This window comes from Rhinoderma darwinii, chromosome 3 (assembly GCF_050947455.1).
Source record: "Rhinoderma darwinii isolate aRhiDar2 chromosome 3, aRhiDar2.hap1, whole genome shotgun sequence".
Lineage (NCBI taxonomy): Eukaryota > Metazoa > Chordata > Amphibia > Anura > Rhinodermatidae > Rhinoderma > Rhinoderma darwinii.
Genome location: NC_134689.1, coordinates 245,582,095 through 245,606,415, shown reverse-complemented (window position 1 = coordinate 245,606,415; position 24,321 = coordinate 245,582,095). Strand labels below are relative to the sequence as shown.

Below are 24,321 nucleotides of genomic sequence, written 5' to 3'. Positions count from 1 at the left end.
TACGCAATGAATGTGCACCAACATTTGCATATTTGACAGGTAATTCAGACGTTGCAGATATCACAGCGGACTTGCCACAGATTTCAGTTTTTGCATTGCGAAGCCTGAAATCCGCAGTGATATTCCGCCGCTTCTCCGCAACATAATGTGAATGCTGCGGAGGGAAAATTCTGCACCACAGCATAATTTCCACATAGCATAATTTCCGCACGGTTATTTTCCGCAACGTCTGAACTAGGTTTCCTAAAAAATGAATAGAAACAAATGTAAAAATCGGTGCTGCAGAATTCCACAAGGGGACTGTCCGCAACGGAATTCAACAGCAATTCCGCCACATCTGAACGTGGCCTAACTGTCACGAACCGTGCACCTATGTGTCCATCACATGACCATGGATACAAATGTATACCCTGAAGCAAACAATGAATGTTTCTTCCGAATACCAGTAAGCAGAGATTTTGAAAACTGTGAGGAATTATTACAGAAAGAATATTGGAAAATTGTATAACCTTTAATTATAGAAAAATCAACATTAATTTGCTGAAATCGTACAACTGCTTTAATATTTACCACTTTATACATATTGTACTAAACACAAACAGAAAATGTATAGAAATTACATAATGGGCCCACTTTCATGTTCTTAACTGCACCAGTAAAACATCTGCGCAGCTTTTATGGACCAGTGTCTGAGGGGGTTACAGAATCCTTAAAAGGGTTGTACAGAAAAAGAAAAACATGGCTGCTTTCTTAAAAAAACAACTCCACATTTGTCCAGCTTCACAACCTATGAACTGGGAAATCACTGTAAGCATCTTCCATTACAGCTAAGCACAGGGACTTTTCTATAAGGACTTTAGTGGCACAAGATTGACAGTGTAAATTCGAAGGTGTAAATATTGTTTAAGTGAAGGTCCACTTTTACAGATCTTCTTACATATCATTGAGAAGTCTTGGAAGATGTAATTTGTAGAGGTCTGTGAGCCATGACCCTCTCAAACTGCTAAAAAAAAAAGAGGTCGCAGTAGTCTTTGGAGCACCGTGTCCCTTTGTCTAGATTTCCATTTATTTGAGCTATGTCAATTGGGCACATTTACTAATACTGACATACTGCCAAGTGGCAGAAATCTTCTGTAAATCTGTGCAACTTGAAAAGGGGTGTGTCCAGTATTGAAATCTAGGAGGGGTTGGTCATACCCATCGTCACTCGCCAATTGCCTTAAACATGTAAGCCACACCGTCAACACCAGAAGGAGAATAAAAGTGCAACACAGAAACACTGAACATACAGTTAGGGACATGCGTGTACTTGTTCTTTCAGTCAGGGACAACAGTACGCTAGCACTATACAAAGAACAATATAACCAATAATGCAGCCATGCAGAGACCATTTGGTGGACCGATACCAGTTCTACACAGGTTGTCTGCAAAGTATCATCATGCTGCACAATAGACTACTGTACTGACCAAACACAGGCACAGACAGAATACATAAGAAACAAATCCAGTGACTCACAGGTGATGTCTTCTCTGATTGGAGTCATTCACTTTCCTTTTCTTCACTATACAGTCCAGACAATGACTTCTCCAAATGACAACAGAGTTTGCTGCCTAGATTTATTTGCCCTTTCTGCACCCCACCTTTTATAGCAGCACAACCCCCCTCCCATTTTGCTGCTTCCTTTAACACTGCCATCCTGCAGCCACCACTAATACTATGCCTGCTGCTGCTCCAGATGTCCCCATTACTGTAACTACAGTGCTACCCGATGCTCCAAATACTATACGGACAAAATAATAGTGCCTGAGGACGTGGATACAGTTAAAAGCAGGGCATAACTAGAAAATGATGGACCCCATAGAAAATTATTGTGATAATTGTTACTGTAATACACATGCATTCTTCCGACTCAACGGCATGTCAGAAGATGCATAAAAGTGAACCCCTTCAATATTTCTAAAGACTTGTTTTTGACTGCACTATTTATACACTTATGCAACTCATTTCTGGATAATATAAATCCACTCACTCTCCTTTCTTAGTGATGTTGTAATAGAAGGCATCAGAGCTTCAGAATATTTTTTATTAACATTTCATAACTGCATTTTTGACAATAAATATTAATAACTTACTTTTGTTCGATAATAAAGTCCTCGATCCACAAGATAAATTACCAAGTTCACCAAATGTCTCAACATTTGATATGTATAAATATTTCTTAGTCCAATGAGTTTAGGTAAGAAGACAGAGTCTCAGCCAGTTGAACATTGCAAGTCAGATGATACTTTCCCTAGTGGAAACTCCTACCAGATTAGAGTCATCCTCCTCTGAGATGAGTTGTGGGTGAGACCAGTTCAAAAAAGAACCATAAATTCCTGTTTTCTTCCCAAATCCCAGTAAAAAGTTGGAAATGTGCAGGTTCCAAACTGATGCACAGCCCTGAAGATAAGGAGGAAGTTCCTGCAGTAGAGTGCTTGGGGTTTGTTCTCTGTAGTGTCAAGGGGGTATCATGCAGGGTCCATGCTGCTCAGTCCCAGTGTGATGATCTCACGTTTCCACAGGGCTGGGAACCATGCTGTTGGGGGTATCAGGAAGCTGAGAAGACAAGGAGGTGACATCACTCCCAGAAGAGTTACCCAGAGAGCCTGATTCTGAGAACGATACCTAGAACACAATGTGACAACCAAAAAGTTTGAGACCATCCGAGGAATTTATTGGGCATCAGAGCAAAGGAGCTCTGTATTAATGTAAATGTACGTCATGACGTATCAGCAAATGTTGCAGTTGAGAGCAGTCACAGAATAAATATTGGGGGGGATTGGTAACATACAGCGACTCGTTTTAACGAATGGCTACAAGGACAAGCTTGTAAATACTGTAAATGCTCCCTGCATTCCTTGTGTATACACTCTCAGTTGCAAACTTTTTAACAGAGTGCATATTGCAAAGTAGTGTTAGCACTTAATGTGCCGACACTTTGTGACATACATTTGCATTAGTGCATAACTGATTTATTAGTCAACATAACATTAACAGAATGTATTATAATAATAATTAGAAAAATATAAACATATAAAACTGAATGTGCTAGTGTAATGGTGGGCAGAAATGTAAAAAAAAAACAAAGGTTGTTACAAGATAAAAAAAATTATAATATAAGACGGTAGCAATGGAGGGAAAAGAAAGATTCATCAATTATTTAGAAAAAAGTGATAAGTAATAAAGAAAAATACTGAGAAGAACTTTAAATGGCATGGATGACATTTTATTAATGAAAATGAAACCATAATATTGCCCAAAGTGACCAATGAAATTATTGCTGATATTTCTCAAAAAACTAAAAGATTAGAAAAGAAAAGAGAATATTTAATTGGTTCCTATAGTCACACCATAGTTCATCCTTTATTAATATTTATGTGTCTAGTGCTGGTAATACATGGCGGACACATGGCGATCAGCTGAGCACCGGGACAGCTTCATCCTGAGAAGGCTTTGTCTAGTGAGAAAGTGTGAGCAGAAAGGATTGTGTAGCTGTAGAAGTGTTATGTAATCCTTATATATGTTCATTCTCTATATGGCCGTTGATTTAGTAAACATGTCTGTTTTCTGCCTATCAAACACATTATTACTCTTTTTTTTCCCCCACAGCACTGCACATAGATTGCAATCACTCATCTTTTCTCTCAAATTAGATTTATATTCTGTTTTCATATCTGAAAATTAAATGTTTTACAAAGCAAATACCTAACCAGTGTAGTTTTGTTATAGGAAAACCAATAGAAAATAATGTGGGGACCTGTGACAGATCAATTGCGTCCTGATCATAATAAAACCATGGCCACAATGATAGATATTACCAAAACAACTGCTAATTAGTGGTCAAATAGACTGTAGTGGACTATAGTGGACTGTAGTGGACTATTGTGGACTGTAGTGGACTATTGTGGACTGTAGTGGACTATTGTGGACTGTAGTAGACTATTGTGGACTGTAGTGGACTATTGTGGACTGTAGTAATCATTCACATGAGTAACAACCACAATGATTTCACATTTACCATAATAAAGTTGTTTTACATCTATAATATCACAGATATCTACATTAAGCAAAAGTGTTACCATGGCACATGATGGATATAAAATGTACTACACTACTATAAACACTAGTTAGTTTATACAATCATGTTAATGTAATGAAATATAATATATTGCCCAATCAAAAAGAGTGAATACAATTTGGAGCCCTGACTGTAGCCTATCTGAGTGGAAACTGCCACCTATGGGGACATTTATGAGGACTGGCATACTGCCGTGCCCTATATTCACCAATGAGACACAGGTCTGTTGAGAAAAACAACATATGCTACTGAACACAAAAAAAAAATTCACTTACGTTGGAAAAGGATCCTGGGGAGGCCTTCATAAATAATTGTATTTGGTCAAAGTGCATTTTTATGTCATTACACATAAAGAATAGAATAATTTAATTTATAAATCTCCGCTTCACTCTCCACTTCACACTTATCTGGTTATGTGACATCTTCCCAAACTAGCACTATTGTACATGTGTAATCTGGACTAGGGAACTCAATGTCACACAGCCTCCTCACTCCCTACAGATGCCAGTCTCCTTTCTATCACTGTGTTAATACGTATGTTTCATTATATTTTACGTGCTTTTCTTACCAGCTGTTGAAATGCAGGTTGATCTAAGTCACTCTGCAATGCAAAATCACTGAGTGCTTTCCATGGAGGTTGATAGGTCTGTACTTCCACTGCAGTGCCCTGTACAGCGCTGTCATGGCGGATGGGACTGCCTGCAACAAGTGGTGTGCCTGTTAACCCTTGAAGGCTCTGTAGAAATCATTACATAAAAAGAGTCACTGATGTATAGAACACAAAGAACATTTTATGAGAATGTGGTCCAAGTTTAAAAGACAAGTACCAAAATTATCATGCAAAAGGCCCGTACAGGAAAAATACACTGTAGGCTGACTGCGCTAAGAATTCTGCTCTTCTGTTCTGTCATAGAAGCAAAAAAAATGGAATTCAATGTTGAGATGAACTCGTCAAATGATGGACTGCAACGGTGCCAGACGGACCTCATTTACTTTAATGGGTTTTGTCATTAAAGTCAATGGAATGAAGATGTGAACACAGCCTTATTGATATGGATCTACCCTGTCATTTCTACAAAGTTGCGGTGTTGTGTGGCATATTTATAAAATGTATTGCTTGACACTTGGTACATTTTTCATTCTGACCTTATATAGCTTACCTAGGGATTTATAAATGCCTAGTTATTGACACTTTATGAATGACTTTCTAATAGACAACCGGGGGAACACTTTATTAGCTAATTATTCTATGGAATGTCTGGCAGTTTCACACGCTGACGGTAATCTATAGAATACTGTACCTTGGAAATGTGTACCGATAGATTTATTTTATACATTGTCTAGAAGTTTTAGGTGTTCTACAGAATACCTGCGTGGGAATAAATTGACAAATGGCCGTTACCATTCCCCTTGTCAATTGGGCGTGTCCCTACAGAGCCTGACACTCTCTGTCCAATCAATGCTGACTGTGTCAGACTGTAGGGACACGCCCTACTGACGAGGGGAATGGTAAGACCCAGTTGTCAATTTATTTATACATTTCCAGAAAAACAGAGGAACAGCAGAGTTACTAAGGCCTCGTGCACACTTCCATCACCGTTTTTACGTCCGTTTTTAACGGATTCGTGTGCCCGTTTTATCGGCCATGTGATTTCCGTGTGCACTCCGTGTTTCCGTTTCCGAGCGCCGAGCACGGTACTGTCCAGGGTGCTGAAAAAGCATGGTTGTTCAGCGCTAGTCACTGTACAGGGTGCTGAAAGAGTTAATGGGCTGCACTGATCGGCGGTAACTCTTTCAGCACCCTGGACAGTGACTAGCGCTTTAGAATGACCATGCTCGGCACTCGCAAAATACAATTTTAATGAAATAAAAAAATAAGTTCATACTTACTTTCTTCCTGTCCGGCCTCCAGGGATGATGTTTCATCCCATGTCACCGCTGCAGCCAATCACAGGCTGTAGTGGTGGTCATGCAAGTCAGGATGACATCAGAAGGCTGGCCTCCAGGGATGACGTTTCATCCCACGTGACCGCCTCTGCAGCCAATCACAGGCTGCAGCGGCCACATGGACTGCCGCGTCATACAGAAAGGTCAGACTGGGGGAAGAAGAGGGACTCGTCACCAAGACAACGACCGGGGTACGTATGAACTGCTTTTTATTTTATTTTTTATCAGCAGCCTCTTCTCTCTATCAGTGATTGATAGAGACAAGTGGCTGCTGATTAGTGTAATATATCTTTAATGTACTTCTGCCCGCCCGGCCGTTGCTAGGCAACGGCTCCGTCACACACGGATGGCACACGGATGCCTTCCGTGTGCCTTCAGTTTTTTTGACGGCCCCATTGACTTGCATGGGCCTCACGGTCACGGAATCTCGGACCAAAGTAGGACATGCTCTACTTTTGATCAGAACGGAGCAACGGGACCATCAAAAAAACTGAAGTGTGCATGGCCCCATTGAAATGAATGTGTCAGGGTGCTAGCCGTCAGAAAAACGGCTAGCACCCTGAAGAAAAAGACTGAAGTGTGCATGAGGCCTAAAACAAACATGTCAGGCAGGCGCATAAGGCCTTATTCCCGTCCGTGTTACGCGCGTCAAAACAACAGACATCACACGGACCTATGCAATTCAATGGGGCCATTCAGACATTCAGTGTTTTTCATGCAGCGTGTGTCCGTTGCGTGAAACTCACTGCATGTCCTATAGTTGTGCGTTTTGTTTTTTTGCGCATCACACACCCATTGAAGTCAATGGGTGCGTGAAAATCACGGACAGCACACGGACCCACATCCGTGTGCTGTCCGTGATTCACGCAACAGTTGCTAAAGAAATGATGAGAAAAACAAAACCACCTCCTTCAGTTTATTTTGCTGACATAAAAAACTTGTGAAATATGGATGACATACGCGCGTGACATACGGATGACAAAACGCAGACACGCACTGTACACGGATGTCACACGGAACTGCAACGCAGGAAAAACGTGTTTCTTATGCGCGCAAAACGGACATGTTCGTGTGAATAAGGCCTAACTAGTGATCATGGCGCTCCATAGCTACATGTTTAATGGGCCACCCCTCCGTTGTAACAGATACACATGTACACAAACACACACATATGTACAAAGATAAAAAACACAATTACACATATTCATATATACAAAGACAAAAAATAGACATATTTCTAGATACACAGAAATATGCAAATACATGAACACATACTGATATACTGGTGCACAAACATACATAAAATATACAAGTGTATACACATTTATGTAAAAAGATACACTCATGACTGCACACATTCATACACACATGCATAAACAATAGACATACGTATACATACACACAAATATTAACACAGATAAACAAGAATGCACACACATAGAAAATACATGTGGATACAGACATACAAAATACACACACATACACAGATTAAAACCCTCTTTGCTGCACCCCTAGTGTCAAGTACATGATAACAGTTCATTCCACCCTCACCCTACATCCAATCCTATTATATAATACAGTATTACACCCCCTGCCCCAGTGACAGTCAGTTCTGTAATATTTCATATATTTTACTGATACATGAGGCTTAGATGAGGTAGCAGCTGACAGCCTGCACAGGTTCAGTCACTGCTGTGCTTAGCTCCTCCCCTTTCCTATGCACAGGCCCGGTCTGTGCAGCTACAGACCAATGGGGACGTCTGTGTGATTTAGGGCTGATTCAGATGACCGTGGCGTTTTTGCGCACGCAAAACACGTGGCGTTTTGCCTGCGCAAAAGCCACTTACCTGCTCCGTGAGGCAGCATCATATGATGCGCGGCTGCGTGCTTTTCACGCAGCCGGCATCATTATGACACGCCATTTGGATGTTTGTAAACAGAAAAGCACGTGGTGCTTTTCTATTTACATTCATCCTTTTGACAGCTGGTGCGCGAAACAGGCAGTTCGCACGGAAGTGCTTCCGTGCGACCTGCGTGGTTTTCACGCACCCATTGACTTCAATGGGTGCGTGATGCGCGAAATACTTGGAGATATTGAACATGTTGCACTTTTTACGCAGCAGACAAACGCGCAAAAAGCACGGACTGTCTGTACTGGCCCATAGACTTCTATTGGTCCATGTGTGCCGCGTGAAAACCACGCGGCCTGCACGGACGCAATTCACGTTCGTGTGAATCCGCCCTAATGAAAAGTTCTGATTGGTAGAGGAGCTTTCAGTCACTGGCTGGCTGTTCAACCAATCAGCACTTTCCCTACACAAAAAAGGAACGGCTGATTGGTAATCAAGGAAAGATATATCCTTCAGAAGCCAGAGCAGCAGGGCCCCTAGTCTAGGGGCCCCATAGGAGTAGCATGGTCTGCCTCTATTGGAGGAAGGTCACTGCTGTCAATAGAGCTGTTATTTTTAAGTAACACAAGGAAGCAATAACACATGCAATTTTTAGGTGCGATTGTGATGTAGTGCTCAACTGCACCACTGCCACCAAAACTAAACTGTGCCTGATTCCTTAGGCCAGGTTCACACATCGTGTAAATATTAGGCTGTGGAACCGGTCTACAGATCCGCACTAAAGTCTGCAACAAAATCTGCATGTGTAAAAATGCACATTTCATTGCGGCTTTCAGTGTGGATACAGACGCGGATTTCACTCATTACATTGCAATGAATGAAATCTGCAATAAAAATCTACCGTATTTCTGGAACAGAAAAGGAGTGCTGTAGATTTGAAGATCCACAGCATGTCTAGATTCCACTGTGGGTTTTGTTAAAACCACATTCTCTTACATTGTACTGTACTTTACTTTGTTGCAGAATTTTGGTGTGGATTCCGTAACCAAAATTCTGCAACAAATATGTGTGAACCCAGCCTTTATGTCTTTAGGTTCAGGCTGTGTTCACACGCTTAGCAAAAAACGTCTGCAAATATGGAGCTGTTTTCAAGGGAAAACAGTTCCTGATTTTCAGTAGTTTTTTTAGCAACTCGCGTTTTTTACGGACGTTTTTGGAGCTGTTTTCCTCCAGAGTCAATGAAAAACAACTCCAAAAACGGCTCAAGAAGTAACATGCACTTCTTTTTCGTGGGCGTTTTTTTACCTAGACGTTTTTAAAAACAGCCGTAAAAATACGCCCCGCCGGAACAGAACGCCGTATTTCTCATTGAAATCAATGGGCACATGTTTGGAGGGGTTTACGGCCAGAAAAACGGCCGAAAATAAGCCGTGTGCACATACCCTCAGGGTATGTTCTCACGCTTACTAAAACACGTCTGAAAATACAGAGCTGTTTTCAAGGGAAAACAGCTCTTGATTTTCAGCCATTTTTAAAGCAACTCGCGGATTTTGCGGCGTTTTTCACAGTCGTTTTTGGAGCTGTTTTTCTATAGAGTCAATGAAAAACGGCTCCAAAAACAGCTCAAGAAATGACATGCACTTCTTTTTCGTGGGCATCTTTTTACGCACCGTTTTTTGAAAATGAGGCGTAAAAAAATGCCCCGTCGGAACAGAACGCCGTATTTCCTATTGAAATCAATGTGCAGATGTTTGTAGAAATTCTGCTTCCGTTTTTCAGGCGTTTTTCGAGGCGTTAACGCCCAGAAATACGCCTGAAAACACTACGTGCGAACATACCCTCACTGTTAAAGAAAGCAGAAGTTAGCTGTTAGAATTTTATTTTATTCAGCTGTGTGGCATGAAACTGGAAAAATTGTCTGTCTTTAGTTAAGTGGATGTGAGCATATGACGGAACAGAAAGTCTCTTTAAGAGCATAGTAAGCTAAAATGTCACTGGCACTTTATGGATTACATGATCCTTGTCATTCCAGTACTATTATTACCTATAAATTCAAGTATTTCACTTACAGTTTTGTCATTGAGTTGCTGCTGTTGTTGAAGTTGTTTCATGAGAATGGATTTCTTCTTGTCTTTACAGCGCTTATTCTGAAACCAGACACGGATCACCCTAGGGCTGAGACTAGTCATCTCAACAAGCTGCTCCTTCATCAAGGCATCTGGTCGGGGGTTGGCTGCATAGCACGTTCGTAGAGTGTGTAGCTGCTTCTCATTGAGAACTGTCCGTACTCTTGTGGTCTTCTCTGTCTGCTTATGGATATGAGACCTAAGGGATGATGATCTGCCAGTGACTAAAATAAAGATTAAAAAAATAGAATGAGTATACCCTACTGATATCGCTTTAAACTATACTGTGACCATTATGATATGAGGACACACAAGCGTGCCCATAGAACAGTCTGTTTACTACATTGTTGGCCCTGCTAACTATATTAATCAATTAACGCCCATGTGCCTGGTCATAGCCAGGCACTTTATAAAAAAAACCAGCCCCAATGCTTAGGGTATGTTCACACGCAAACGCAAAATACTTCTGAAATTACGGAGTTGTTTTCAGGTGAAAACAGCTCCTGAATTTCAGACGTAATTGCAAGTACTCGCGTTTTTTGTGGCGTCCATTACGGACGTAATTGGAGCTGTTTTTCAATGGAGTCAATGAAAAACGGCTCCAAAAACGTCCAAAGAAGTGTCCTGCGCTCCTTTGACACAGGCGTATTTTTACGCGCCGTCTTTTGACAGCGACGCGTAAAATTACACTTCATCTCAACAGAACATCTTAAAACCCATTGCAAGCAATGGGCACATGTTTGTAGATGTAATGGAGCAGTCTTTTCGGGCGTAATTCGAGGCGTAAAACGCCTGAATTACGTCTGAAAATAGGTCGTGTGAACATACCCTTAGGGTATGTGCACACACACTAATTACGTCCGTAATTGACGGATGTATTTCGGCCGCAAGTACCGGACCGAACACAGTGCAGGGAGCCGGGCTCCTAGCATCATACTTATGTACGATGCTAGGAGTCCCTGCCTCGCTGCAGGACAACTGTCCCGTACTGAAATCATGATTACAGTACGGGACAGTTGTCCTGCAGCGAGGCAGGGACTCCTAGCATCGTACATAACTATGATGCTAGGAACCCGGCTCCCTGCACTGTGTTCGGTCCGGTACTTGCGGCCGAAATACGTCCGTCAATTACGGACGTAATTAGTGTGTGTACACATACCCTTAAACATAAGGGTATGTTCACACGTAGTCAACAAAAACGTCTGAAAATCCAGAGCTGTTTTCAAGGGAAAACAGACCCTGCTTTTCAGACGTTTTTTTTACCAACTCGCATTTTTCGCGGCGTTTTCACGCCGTTTTCTACGTCCGTTTTTGGAGCTGTTTTCATTGGAGTCTATGAGAAAACAGCTCCAAAAACGTCCAAAGAAGTGTCCTGCACTTCTTTTGACGAGGCTGTATTTTTACGCGTCGTTGTTTGACAGCTGTCAAACGACGACGCGTAATTAACAGGTCGTCTGCACAGTACGTCGGCAAACCCATTCAAATGAATGGGCAGATGTTTGCCGACGTATTGGAGCCGTATTTTCAGACGTAAAACGAGGCATAATACGCCTCGTTTACGTCTGAAAATAGGTCGTGTGAACATACCCTTGGATTTTACAAATATGTTACTTATTGTTCTAGGTAAATAATCAAGTGGAGTGGCAGAAATATATGAACACTGGCTGTGGGCTTAGTAGCTGCCATTTGTGTTTGACAATTTACAATGATGTGAGGAACTGGTAATTGTATTTTCCTTACTGTTATCTGTACAATTAAAGGAGGTCCAGGGGATATTTAAAGGAAAATTCCAGGCAAAACTAATAAATTGTGTTATGCACCCCCTAAGGAGGGGGTGCTTGATACAGGGATTCAAATAACACCAAAAAGAGAATGCGTGTGTCATGCACCGCCCCCTCAGACCCTGAGCTAGGCACAACATAGTGTATTCGTTTTGCCTGGAGTGTTCTGTTAACATCCATGTCACCCTTTCCTATATTCCTCTGATTTGTGAACACTTATAATCCTGAAACCAAAAGCTAACAATAAGGGCAACATGGTGGCTCAGTGTTGAGCACTGTTGCTTTGCAACTGAATCTGATGAAGGAATGCATCTGCACATTTGTATGTTCTGCCCATATTTGCGTGGGTTTTCTCTGGTGTCCTGCCACACTCCAAAAATATACTGATAGGTTAATTTGGAATTTAGGCTGTGTTCACATCTGCGTTTGGGTGCCTCCGTCACAGATCCGCCAGGTTTTACAGGTGTTTACCGGAGACAATAGCGCAGCATGCTATTGTGTCCGGTGAAATCACGGACACCCCGACGGAAAGTCAATGGGTTCCGTCGGCAACCAGCGGTATCCATTGAGCAACGGAACTGTTGTTTCCGTCATTCCCTTGTTCTGCTCCTCTAACGGAGCAGAACAACGGAACGCACCAATGCAGGTGTGAACCCAGCCTTAGATTGTGGGCCTCAATGTGGACAGGGAGCTATGTGAGTGATGACAATCTCTGTAGCAATGCAGGATATGTTAGGCTCCGTTCACATCGGCGTTGTGGCTTCCGTTCTAGCGTATCCGTCAGAGGACCACATAAACCGAAGTTAACGTTTACATTAAAAAAAACATTGATTTCAATGGGTTTTATTTTTGCATTAGTTGTGCTCAGTTAGGCTCCGTTCCGTCGGGTTTCTGCATGCGCAGACTAAAAATGATAGCAAGAAAGATGCAAAGATAAAAACGGATCCGTTAAAAACCGAGTATAACTGATGACAAACTGACACAAATGGAAAGAAAAGTGTCAGTTTTGTTTGACAGATCCGGTAAACTGATCCGTCAAAAACAAACATATTTTACCTTCCGTTGCATTCAGTCTGGCATCAGTCAGTTTGTCCGTTTTTTTTTATTTCAACGGATCTGCTAGAACGGATGCCACAACGCGGATCTGAACGAAACCCTAAGGCTTCATTCACATCTGCATTTTAGCATCCATTTTAGCAGATCCGTTGAAATTTTTTAAAAAAACGGACAGACTGACTAATGCCAGACTAAATGCAACGGAAGGTAAAATATGTTTGATTTTGACGGATCAGTTTACCGGATCCGTCAAAAAATATGACTCTTTTCCTTTAGTTTGAGTTAGTTTGTCATCAGTTATAACGGATAAGTTTTATCTTTGCATCTTTCTTGCTTTCATTTTAAGGCTTCGTTCACATCTGAGTCAGGGCTTGGTTCATGGGTTCTGTCTGAGCTTTCCGTCAGGTGAACACATGAACGAAACCCTGTCTGAAACAAACTGAAACCATAGTGACGAACCAGTCGACTGCGCTATTGGTTCGGTCAAAACAATGGAACCCTGTCACAATGGTGACCACCGAAAACCACTAACAACGTTTCCGTCGCCATTGAGATCAATGGTGAGGGAAATGGAAGCTAAGGTTTCCGTTTGCCTTTCCGTTGAGGGGTTAACCTGACGGAAACCTCAGACGGAACCCCTCAACGGAAGGGCAACGCTGACGTGAACAGACCCTTAAGGGTTCCGTTGTTTTGACGGAATCAATAGCGCAGTAGACTACAGTATTAATTCCGTCAAAACTACTAAACCCTTAAACAATGGTGACAAACGGAAACTATTTGCACCGGATCCGTCTCCATTGAAATCAATGGTAATGCAAAAGGAAACCTATGGTTTCCATTTGTTTCAGTCAAGGTTTTGTTAATGGGTTCCCCTGATGGAAAACTCCGACGGAACCCATGAACGGGGCCCTGACACAGATGTGCACAAAGCCTTAGTCTGCGCATGTGCAGAATAAAAACGGATCCATTAAACGTAATGCATAACTAATACAAGCGGATGGCATATCAGTTTGTATCCATCATCCATTGACTTCAATGTTAAAAAAAAACAAACGAAAGCTCCATTCCGTCAGGTTTCTGGCATTTTTTAAGGAAACAATAGTGCAGCAGACTACCGTATTTCTTCTGTCAAAAAAAAAAAAACGGAAACCTAACGGAACAGAGCCTAAGGGCATGGCCACACGTGGCGGATTTCCTCCGCAACTGTCCGCATCAATGCCGCACCTAATCCGGGTTGCGGATTACGGCTGCGGATCTGCCCAAAATATGCAGAGAATTGATGCGGACTAGCTGCTGCGGACTGCGGGAAAAGTGCTTCCCTTCTCCCTATCAGTGCAGGATAGAGAGAGGGGACAGCACATTCCCTAGTGAAAGTAAACGAATTTCATACTTACCGGCCGTTGTCTTGGTGACGCGTCCCTCTTTCGGCATCCAGCCCGACCTCCCTGGATGACGCGCCAGTCCATGTGACCGCTGCAGCCTGTGCTTGGCCTGTGATTGGCTGCAGCCGTCACTTAGACTGAAACGTCATCCTGGGAGGCCGGACTGGAGACAGAAGCAGGGAGTTCTCGGTAAGTATGAACTTATATTTTTTTACAGGTTGCTGTATATTGGGATCGGTAGTCACTGTCCCGGGTGCAGAAACAGTTACTGCCGATCGCTTAACTCTTTCAGCACCCTGGACAGTGACTATTTACAGACGTCTCCTAGCAACGCTCCCGTCATTACGGGAGCCCCATTGACTTCCTCAGTCTGGCTGTAGACCTAGAAATACATAGGTCCAGCCAGAATGAAGAAATGTCAAGTTAAAAAAGCAAGACGCATCCGCAGCACACATAACATGTGCATGACAGCTGCGGACTTCATTGCGGAAATTAGAATCTCCATTGAAGTCAATGGAGAAATTCCGCCATGAGTCTACCACTGCTCCGCAACAGACAGAGCATGCTGCGGACACCAAATTCCGCTCCGCAGCCTATGCTCCGCAGCGGAATTTTACGTATTGTCTAAACGAACACTGCTAAATTAAAGTGGAAGTCAATCGAGAAACGGCTCCGCTGCGGATTAACGCTGCGGAGTGTCCGCAGCGGAATTTAAGTGAAATTCCGCCACGTGTGAACCCAGCCTAACTGAGCACAACTGATGCAAAAATAAAACCCATTAACTTTCGTTCTTGTGGTCCTCTAATGGATACGCTACAACGAAAGCCACAACACACATGTGAATGCAGCCTAAGTTTAGTATGGTTAGGGCACGTTCACACGTGGCGGAATTTTTCCGCTGCAAATCTTGGTGCAGATTTGGGGAAATTACGCAACGAATCTGCACCAACATTTGCATATTTGACAGGTAATTCAGACGTTGCAGATATCACAGCGGACTTGCCACAGATTTCAGTTTTTGCATTGCAAAGGCTGAAATCCACAGTGAAAATCCACTTCTTCTCCGCAACGTCATGTGCATGCTGTGGAGGGAAAATTCTGCACCGCAGCCTAATTTCCTCACAGTTATTTTCTGCAACGTCTGAACTAAGTTTCCTAAAAATGTATAGAAACAAATGTAAAAAACGGCTGCTGCAGAATTCCACTGCAGAATGTCCGCAGCGGAATTCAACAGCAATTCCGCCACGTCTGAATGTGCCCTTAGGGCACGGCCAGACGTGGCGGAATTGCTGTGGAATTGCGCTGCGGACAGTCCGCAGTGGAATTCTCCTGCATCCGTTTTTTACAGTTGTTTCAATAAATGTTTAGGCTTGTTAGTTCAGACGTTGCGGAAAACTCTGCTGTGGACCATAGGCTGCAGCGCGTAATTTTCCCTCCGCAGCATGCAATGTCTGTTGCGGAGAAGAAGTGGATTTTCACTGTGGATTTCAGCCTTTGCAATGCAAAAACTGAAATCTGTGGCAAGTCCGCTATCTTTTCTGAATTACCTGTCAAATATGCAAATGTTGGTGCAGATTCGTTGCGTAAATACCCCAAATCTGCACCAACATTTGCTGCGGAAAAACTCTGCCATGTCTGGCCGTGCCCTTAGGGTATGTTCACACAGGCTATTTTCAGCCATTTTTCGGCCCGTAAACACCCCGAAAAATGGCAAAGACTGCGGGGGCTGAATGCCTCCAAACATCTGCCCATTGATTTCAATGGGAAAACGGCGTTCCATTGCAACGGGGCGTTTTTTTACGTGGCCGTTTTTAAAAATGGCCGCGTAAAAAAAAAACGCCTCGTAAAAAGTAGTGCATGTCACTTCTTGAGCCGTTTCTAGAGCCGTTTTTCATTGACTCAATTGAAAAACCGCTCCAAAAACGGCCGTAAAAAAGTCTGTAAAAAACTGCTGAAAATCAGACGCTGTTTTCCCTTGATAAGAGCTCCGTATTTTCAGCCTTTTTTTGTTAAGCGTGTGAACATACCCTAACACCCATGGGCTTTGAATGTGAGCACTTGGCAGATCATGGACACTCTCTGAACTATTAGGGCATGGTCACACGTGGCGTATTTCAGCAGACACTGTCCGCATCAATGCCGCACATAATCTGCGTTGCAGATTCCTTTGCACCTTTGCCTAAAATGTGCAGTAAATTGATGTGGATTAGCCGTTGCGTATTCAGGTGAATAGTACATCCTGCTCTCTTTTAAAACATTCCATCTCAGTCTAGCTGTAGACCTCGAAACACTTAGGTCCAGCCAATATGATTAAATATTCTGTTTGCAAAAGCAATCCGCAACGCAACACACATAACATCTGCGGATTTCATTGCGTAATTTTGCAACTCCATTGAAGTCAATGTAGAAATTACGCAACAGCCAGTGGATGCTGCGGACAACAAATTCCGCACCGCAGCCTATGGTCCGCAGCGGAGTTTTCAGCAATGTCTGCACGAACATAACTAAAAAGGTGTGGAAACCAATGGACAAACTGTCCGCTGTGGATTTCCGCTGCTGACTGTCCGCTGCGAAATTCCACAGCAATTCCGCCACGTCTGGCCATGCCCTTAGGGCAAATTCACACGTGGCAGAATTGCTGTTGAATTCCGCTGCGGACATTCCGCAGTGGAATTCTGCAGCACCCGTTTTTTACATTTGTTTCTATACATTTTTAGGGGAGTTAGTTCAGACTTGCAGAAAATAACTGCGGAAATCAGGCTGCGGTGCGGAATTTTCCCTCCGCAGCATGCTCATTACATTGCGGAGAAGAAGTGGAATTTCACTGTGGATTTCAGCATTTGCATTGCAAAAACTGAAATCTGTGGCAATTCCGCTGTGTTTTCTGCAACGTCTGAATTACCTGTCAGATATGCAAATGTTGGTGCAGATTCGTTGCGTAATTGCCCCAAATCTGCAGCAACATTTGCAGCGGAAAAATTCCGCCACATCTGAACGTGCCCTTATGATCTGGGGAGTGATTATTTACACGAGGTTGTACTAAGCTTGTACCTCAGAGGGTTTAATAAACTTTGGAATATAAAAATCAGTGCAAAGAAAAAGTAGAGGCGGGTGTTGCTCATAGCAACCAGGAATACAATTGTATTTATTTTCTAAAGGAACTATGGAAATTATTCTGATTGAATTCTATGGGTAACCCCTCCTCACGTTGTCTGCATTCGTTTTCATAACTATTATCCCCATTATATGTTCATCTTGGTCAGCTGGATGTATAATGTACATAAATACAGACACATGTAAATATAGGCCAAGACTCAAAATCAATAAAAGGAAACAAAATCTACCAACTATCCTGAGACTTCAATAAGTGAAGCAGAAAACCAGGTATTTTTTAATGTACTTATCTTGTTGAGCTCTTTATTTTATCTTTATTATTATTTAAGGGTACTATATAAGATTAGCAAAAAAACGAAATAAAAAAAAACAAAAAACACATTTTTGTTTCTAGAAAAAGTGTCACTCGTGTCCATGGGCTGTCTGGTTTTGCCGCTCAGTGCCATATATATATATATATATATATATATATATATATATATATATATATATATATAGTTGACCATGTTATTTGGGGATATTCTTCACGAGACATACGTGTATATATATATATATATGTATGTATATATACACAAACGTTGGATTGTATGTATATATATATATATATATATATATATATAATCCAAGGTTCTAGCAGCACAGGTCACAGTAATTGGGTGCAGATCCCAGGGATTTGACTATCATCCCCAAACTTGTAAAGAAACACAAAATAGGCAGCACATCCAGTAGTTGGTGTTTAGAAAAGAAAGAGCTTTATTAGCCCAAATGCAATGTTTCGGCTCAATATCCTAGAGCCTTTCTCAATCATGCTTGGTAAAGGCTCTAGGATATTGAGCCGAAACGTCGCGTTTGGGCTACTAAAAATCTTTCTTTTCTAAACACCAACTACTGGACGTGCTGCCCATTTTGTGTTTCTTTATATATATATATATATATATATATATATATATATATATATATATATATATATAGATATGTCTCATAAAGAATATCACCAGATAACATGGTCAACTTATTACTTTTTATATGTATATATATATATATATATATATATATATATATATATATATATACACACACACACACACACACTAATTATATATATATATATATACACACGATTATATAAAGAGGAGCAATGTGTTTAATGGGATTTAGGTTTTGTTGTTTGGATGAAATGTAGTGAGCAGCTGTTGTACAGATACACAGTGGTTCATAGTACAGGTGATGAAGAAGGACATGTGGACTGTAGTGTCCTGATTATTCAGCCTTGTAAGACATTAACAATGTCTTATAAATGCATCTTGAGACATCATGCAAAGCTTAGCATCTGCTTTGTGTACAGGTACATATGGACTATGTAATATGAATGTCAGGGTTGCTTTGTACTACCAATTTAGTAGCACCTTGAGAACTGAGAAAAACAACGTTAATTAAATGAACAAGTGTTTTTAGTTAATTATTATTTTTCCCTTCAGTTTATTAATAATTATCTGATCAATATATCCAAGCCCAGCATTCTTTATCTACATGTCACCAAAACGTTCTACAATGAAATTTGCATACAAATCCCATAACAGACAATGGGGTGATGGTGGGAGGACTCTGCATGCTAGATCTAAAGGAGAAGTGCTGGCAGCCGCATGACTTAGGTATTTGCCTTTTACCTGTCTCAGTAGGATATAAAGAGTGACCTGGGCGTACAGCTATTCATACCTGGAATGTTATGGTCTGCCCCACACAATAGCTCCTGGTCTCTAAGGCTGATTTCTTCTCCTGGAAGGAGCCGTCGACTACAGATCGAACATCGAAAGCAATCGGTGTGATAGACTCGTTCTCCAACCCTCATGACCAACTCAGAGCGAGGCAGTGTGCCCTGGCATCTGGGGCATCGGGTGCTAAACAACCTAACCAAGAACAACAAATAATACATCATGTGTATGTGTATATATGTCAGCATAAATGTTAAGATTTCCTGGAAATAACGTTCCAGATGTAAAAAATGTATTTCTTCATTTTTCAATTATAGCAAAATTCATAAAAAAATGCATTTGTAGCAACATGATAACATGCAACATGATAAGTTCTTGATGGATGTTTGTTAATAATTTTTAAGCAGGTGTGGTAAATGCGGTCAGAATATATTGGCCAGAACACATCTTCACCATTATATTAATTGATGGTTGGATCGGCAGATTTATTTTCTTGTCTCCTGTCACTGTGTCAATCCCGTCTTATAAAGTGATGGAATATCGCTAGGATAAGCCATCACTTTATGATCTGTGGGAGTCGGACCTCTGGGACCACCGATCGTGAAAATGAAGGGGCCGCACCGCTGGTTTAGCGCTGCGGCCCCTTCACCTTTTTTTCCCCTGCACAGCAGTGCCCTGACCCCAGCTGTGCAGGGAACTGCAACACATTCAATTGAATGGGGCAGACTGCAGTTCCCTGCACAGCCGGGTGTCTGGGAGCGCCGCTGTGTAGAGAAACTTAAAGGAGACGCTGCGCTAAATCAAAGCTGCGGCCTCTTCATTCTCAGAATCAGTGGTGGTCCCAGAAGTTGGACCCCCGCCGATCATAAAGTGATGTCATATTCTAGCGATATTCCATCACTTTATAGAATGGGAATAATGGAATTGAACTCTGACAACAAAAAAGGATCATCCATACTGAATTATAAATCGTCTGTGCTAATTCTATGTATACACCCAAATCTCACATGTGTTTCAGAGTATCATTGATAAAATCTTTAGTATGTTTATTGTATACATTATAATTGTAGACTTGTGTAATACCCTAAGCTAGATTTACATTGAGTATTTCTGGATGTTTTTTTTTCCTAATTTATTTATTTATTTATATATTTATTCAATAAATAAATACACAATGGATTTGAAAAGCGATGCAATAAATTTGTCAAATCCAGTGTACAGTGACCTAATTTTTTTATTTATTTTTTCCATCTTTTTGTTTATTCACTTTCTGCGTGTTTTTGGCACAAACTTTAAAAATAAAAAATAAAGGGAGCCAATGTTAACATATGTTGTTTTCCCACATGCCCTTCTTAAAAACAACAAAAACCATAGTAAATTGTGCAACATGCTGCATTGTTCAGCACATGAAGAAGAATGTTTTATGCAGGAAAGAATGCATTTTATCATCAACTACATGCCTACTGAAAAATCAATGGGATCAATCTGCAGATGTAATAAAAACATATTGCATAAAGAAAGCCTTTCCTACATGATAATACATAATAAAACGATCTCCTTCTATTGCTCATAGAAATGCGACATTCATGTTATATACATCCAAGGTTTCAAGGTACAAATACATAATAATCAATGAAATTGGGATTGAGATTTCTAAATCAATCAGTAATAGAAGAGCGAGAAAATTAGAAGAATTAGAATAAAATGTAAAGGAAGAGGAAACAAAAAGAATTTCATATGTGCTATCATTTACACTTGGAATTACAATGTATTATTTTATCCGATTGATTATTGTTTTATGATATGTAATTGCAATGTGTGTACTCTAACTGGAGATTTATCTGACCATATATAAATCCATAAATAACCAACAAGAAAACAACTGTACAACTATACGATCAATGTCCAGAAAAAATGTATCCAATATATATATTTATAAGATTTCATATTAAATTAATCCATTCCTTGCAGCTCATATCGAATTACATCAGTTCCAACATTTATTTTACCAGGGAAAAAAATATAATAACATGTATCTGTAGATAAATGGAATATTTAGTAAAAATTAAAAATGCCAAATTTCATAACCTGTAAAAATGTCCTATACTCACAATCCCAACACAGGTAATCGTCACTTGTCACTTAAGCCCAATTCTAATCTTTAATTATTACAGTTTCCCAGAAGAGACAAACCACTGACACTGCAAAAATTTGGACTTTTGTCATAATATTTATTTTATGCTACTAAAAGCATGTGAATGATTCTTTACTAAAAAATAAAAAATGAAATCATTATTATCAATACTACTACTACTATTATGTATATGCCATATCTCTTTATCTTTTATGACTTAAGTCCCTCTTTTATATATACTATAAATAGAATATATTATACTCGTAATAGCTGCATGCATGTATATATATGTATATATGAATATATATAGAAACACACAAATTTTTGCTCATACAATATATACACAGAGCTGCCTGTGTTCAGAGATTATACAAATAATTATTCTGCATGTGGCTTTCGGCTAAATGTCCAGTTATGTTGCTGCCCTTAGGAGCAAGGAAGTTGTCAATCTGGATGATTTTACTAATAATAACTGCCGCTTGATTCCTTTGATTCCACAATACATAGAATGGAAAATTTCATGAAAATAAACACTACTCGTTAGGATTAATCTTACATTGCCACATATGCAACTTTTCCCCTTCATTTTCAGATCTTTTTATCAACATGCTTTTCCTTATGTCCCATTTCATAATTTGCACTTACTGTACACTTATAATATTTTATATATAATATATTTTTACTTTGAACTTCCAATATTTTGTTTTCCGCCCTCTCGATGTCCCCATTCTCTTATTATGCCGAGCAAACGACATCCAGTAAAAAAGGAAATTCTTTACAAATTGTTAGTCGTATTTTCTTGTGATAACCAGCTAAAAAGTATTAAGATATTTGGACACTATATTCTTGCATGTAACCAGGGCAAATAAACAGTATAAAGGAAGAAACATTTTCTACTAATAATAAATACAAAAATATACAGTGCAGTAAAACAATGTATAATGTGTAATACATATATATATATATATATATATATATATATATATATATATATATATATATATATATATATATATATATATAATAACTAACTGCACATTTGCATAAATTTGCATTTTGAACTCTATTTTCATTACACAGAATTTCAGGTTACTCTCTGTGTAGAGCAGTATATATAATAAAGATATATACTTGGTATGAATTGTAAGGTTGATAATAATACTTTTCATATAGGCGTTATTTTCAGAACTTTCAGATTGCGTTTCTATTCATATTTATTTTTGTATTTCGAACAAAATGAAACAGAAACACAACATACCCAACCAAGGGAATTCTACATACAATAAAAAAAAAAATATATAAAAAAAGTAGGGTCCTAAAGACTAATGTAAGAAATGTCGTAGTTGTTATTTACAGGGAGGGCTTGCTGTCAGGAGTGTGAGCTCCAGTGCAGGGAGCATCGTACTGCTGATATATTTACAGCTCTCTTCAGTGTATATAATGTTACAGTCACCCGTGTGGGGTTACAAGCAGATCCTGCCTCTACGGTCACTCGTGGAGAATAACAGCATTGTCAGGGCACCATCAATTATTTCAGTCACTGGTTTTACGTCTGGATAGAGATATCTGCACAGTAAATATGATTGATCTATACTCTGCAATATTACACCAATAATCATATGTATACACACACATGATACTAACAGCATGACACAGCTACACATAACAATACCCTATACACATCTGCTACTCCGGCATTTGTATACATATGTACTAGTATTCCAGTCACACATCCCTGCAGCCAACCTGCAACTAATTCTTTATTAGTAAGCCGAGAGTCACATCCCGTACACTCATCATAGAATATACAGGCCTGAGGTAGATCACGACATCTAGATGACATTTATGCTGATATGTCTATGGAACATTATTATATAGTGAAGACATTCATTACTATGTGAGAAGTAACAACATAACGTCCTGCAGAGATGACACCGGATGATACTCCTATAATAAGATTATAATGATGATGATGATTACGACTACAACTTCGTGCCCGGCTAGTGTAGACGGAGTAGTAGGGTCACTCACCTGATGTAGTCCCGCTTGCAGTACGTCTTGCCGTCCCGCACAAAGCACGTGCAGTTCTCGTCCAGGTACTGGCTGCACTCGGCGCACTTGAGGCAGGCGGCGTGCCACTCCAGGTCTGGGGACACCCGCAGGATGTACTGGTCCAGGATGTGACTCCCGCAGCCCACACACACCGCCAGGCCTGGCTTCTCTGCCGGGGACATTACAGAGGACAGGACAACTATCAGTCATCTGCCCGAGTGTAACTGGATAGCAGCCGGACTGACTGTCACCGTACAATGTACACGGCTCATGTTATCTGTGCCACACACTACACAGCACGCTGCATGTATTATCAAGCCACGCATCACATGTACACCGGCCGCTGTCACTCACATCACACACAAGACTGGGGTCACAACACAACACAACACACCCCATGTACCATCCTCCATATTACACACCCCATACACTGCATGTACCATCCTCCATATTACACACCCCATACACTGCATGTACCATCCTCCATATTACACACCCCATACACTGCATGTACCATCCCCCATATACACACCTCATAATCTGCATGTACCATCCTCTATACTACACACCTCATAATCTGCATGTACCATCCTCCTGCCCCACTCATCACAACTACACAATGACACACTACAGGGGTAACTTTCCGGCCTAATAGTAAAGTATACACTGCCAGACACCAGAACATAAACTGTATTAGCCATCTATAGATCTCAAAATACATACACAATAATCCTGCATCCATCCACTCACTTTATTTATTATCTATCTATCTATCTATCTATCTATCTATCTATCTATCTATCTATCTATCTATCTATCTATCTATCTATCTATCTATCTATCTATCTATCTTTCTCAGATCTATTTAATATCTATCTATCTATCTATCTATCTATCTATCTATCTATCTATCTATCTATCTATCTATCTATCTATCTATCTATCTATCTATCTATCTATCTATCATCTATCTTTCTCAGATCTATTTAATATTTATCTATCTAATCTATCTATCTATCTATCTATCTATCTATCTATCTATCTATCTA

At 40.5% G+C, this 24,321-nt stretch overlaps 1 protein-coding gene across 1 annotated transcript in view; it reads right to left on the bottom strand.

The window, feature by feature from the left end:
- Positions 1-2,126: 2,126 nt before the first annotated feature.
- Positions 2,127-24,321, bottom strand: part of ISL2 (ISL LIM homeobox 2) — a 23,222-nt gene continuing 1,027 nt past the window's right edge. Inside the window, exons 2-6 of the mRNA XM_075855134.1 lie at positions 23,252-23,441; positions 19,091-19,281; positions 9,985-10,265; positions 4,687-4,854; positions 2,127-2,665 (exon numbers count right to left, since the gene is read on the bottom strand). Of these exons, the coding sequence (XP_075711249.1) occupies positions 2,549-2,665; positions 4,687-4,854; positions 9,985-10,265; positions 19,091-19,281; positions 23,252-23,441 (947 nt within the window). The 3' untranslated portion in view covers positions 2,127-2,548. The remainder of the gene's footprint in view (positions 2,666-4,686; positions 4,855-9,984; positions 10,266-19,090; positions 19,282-23,251; positions 23,442-24,321) is intronic.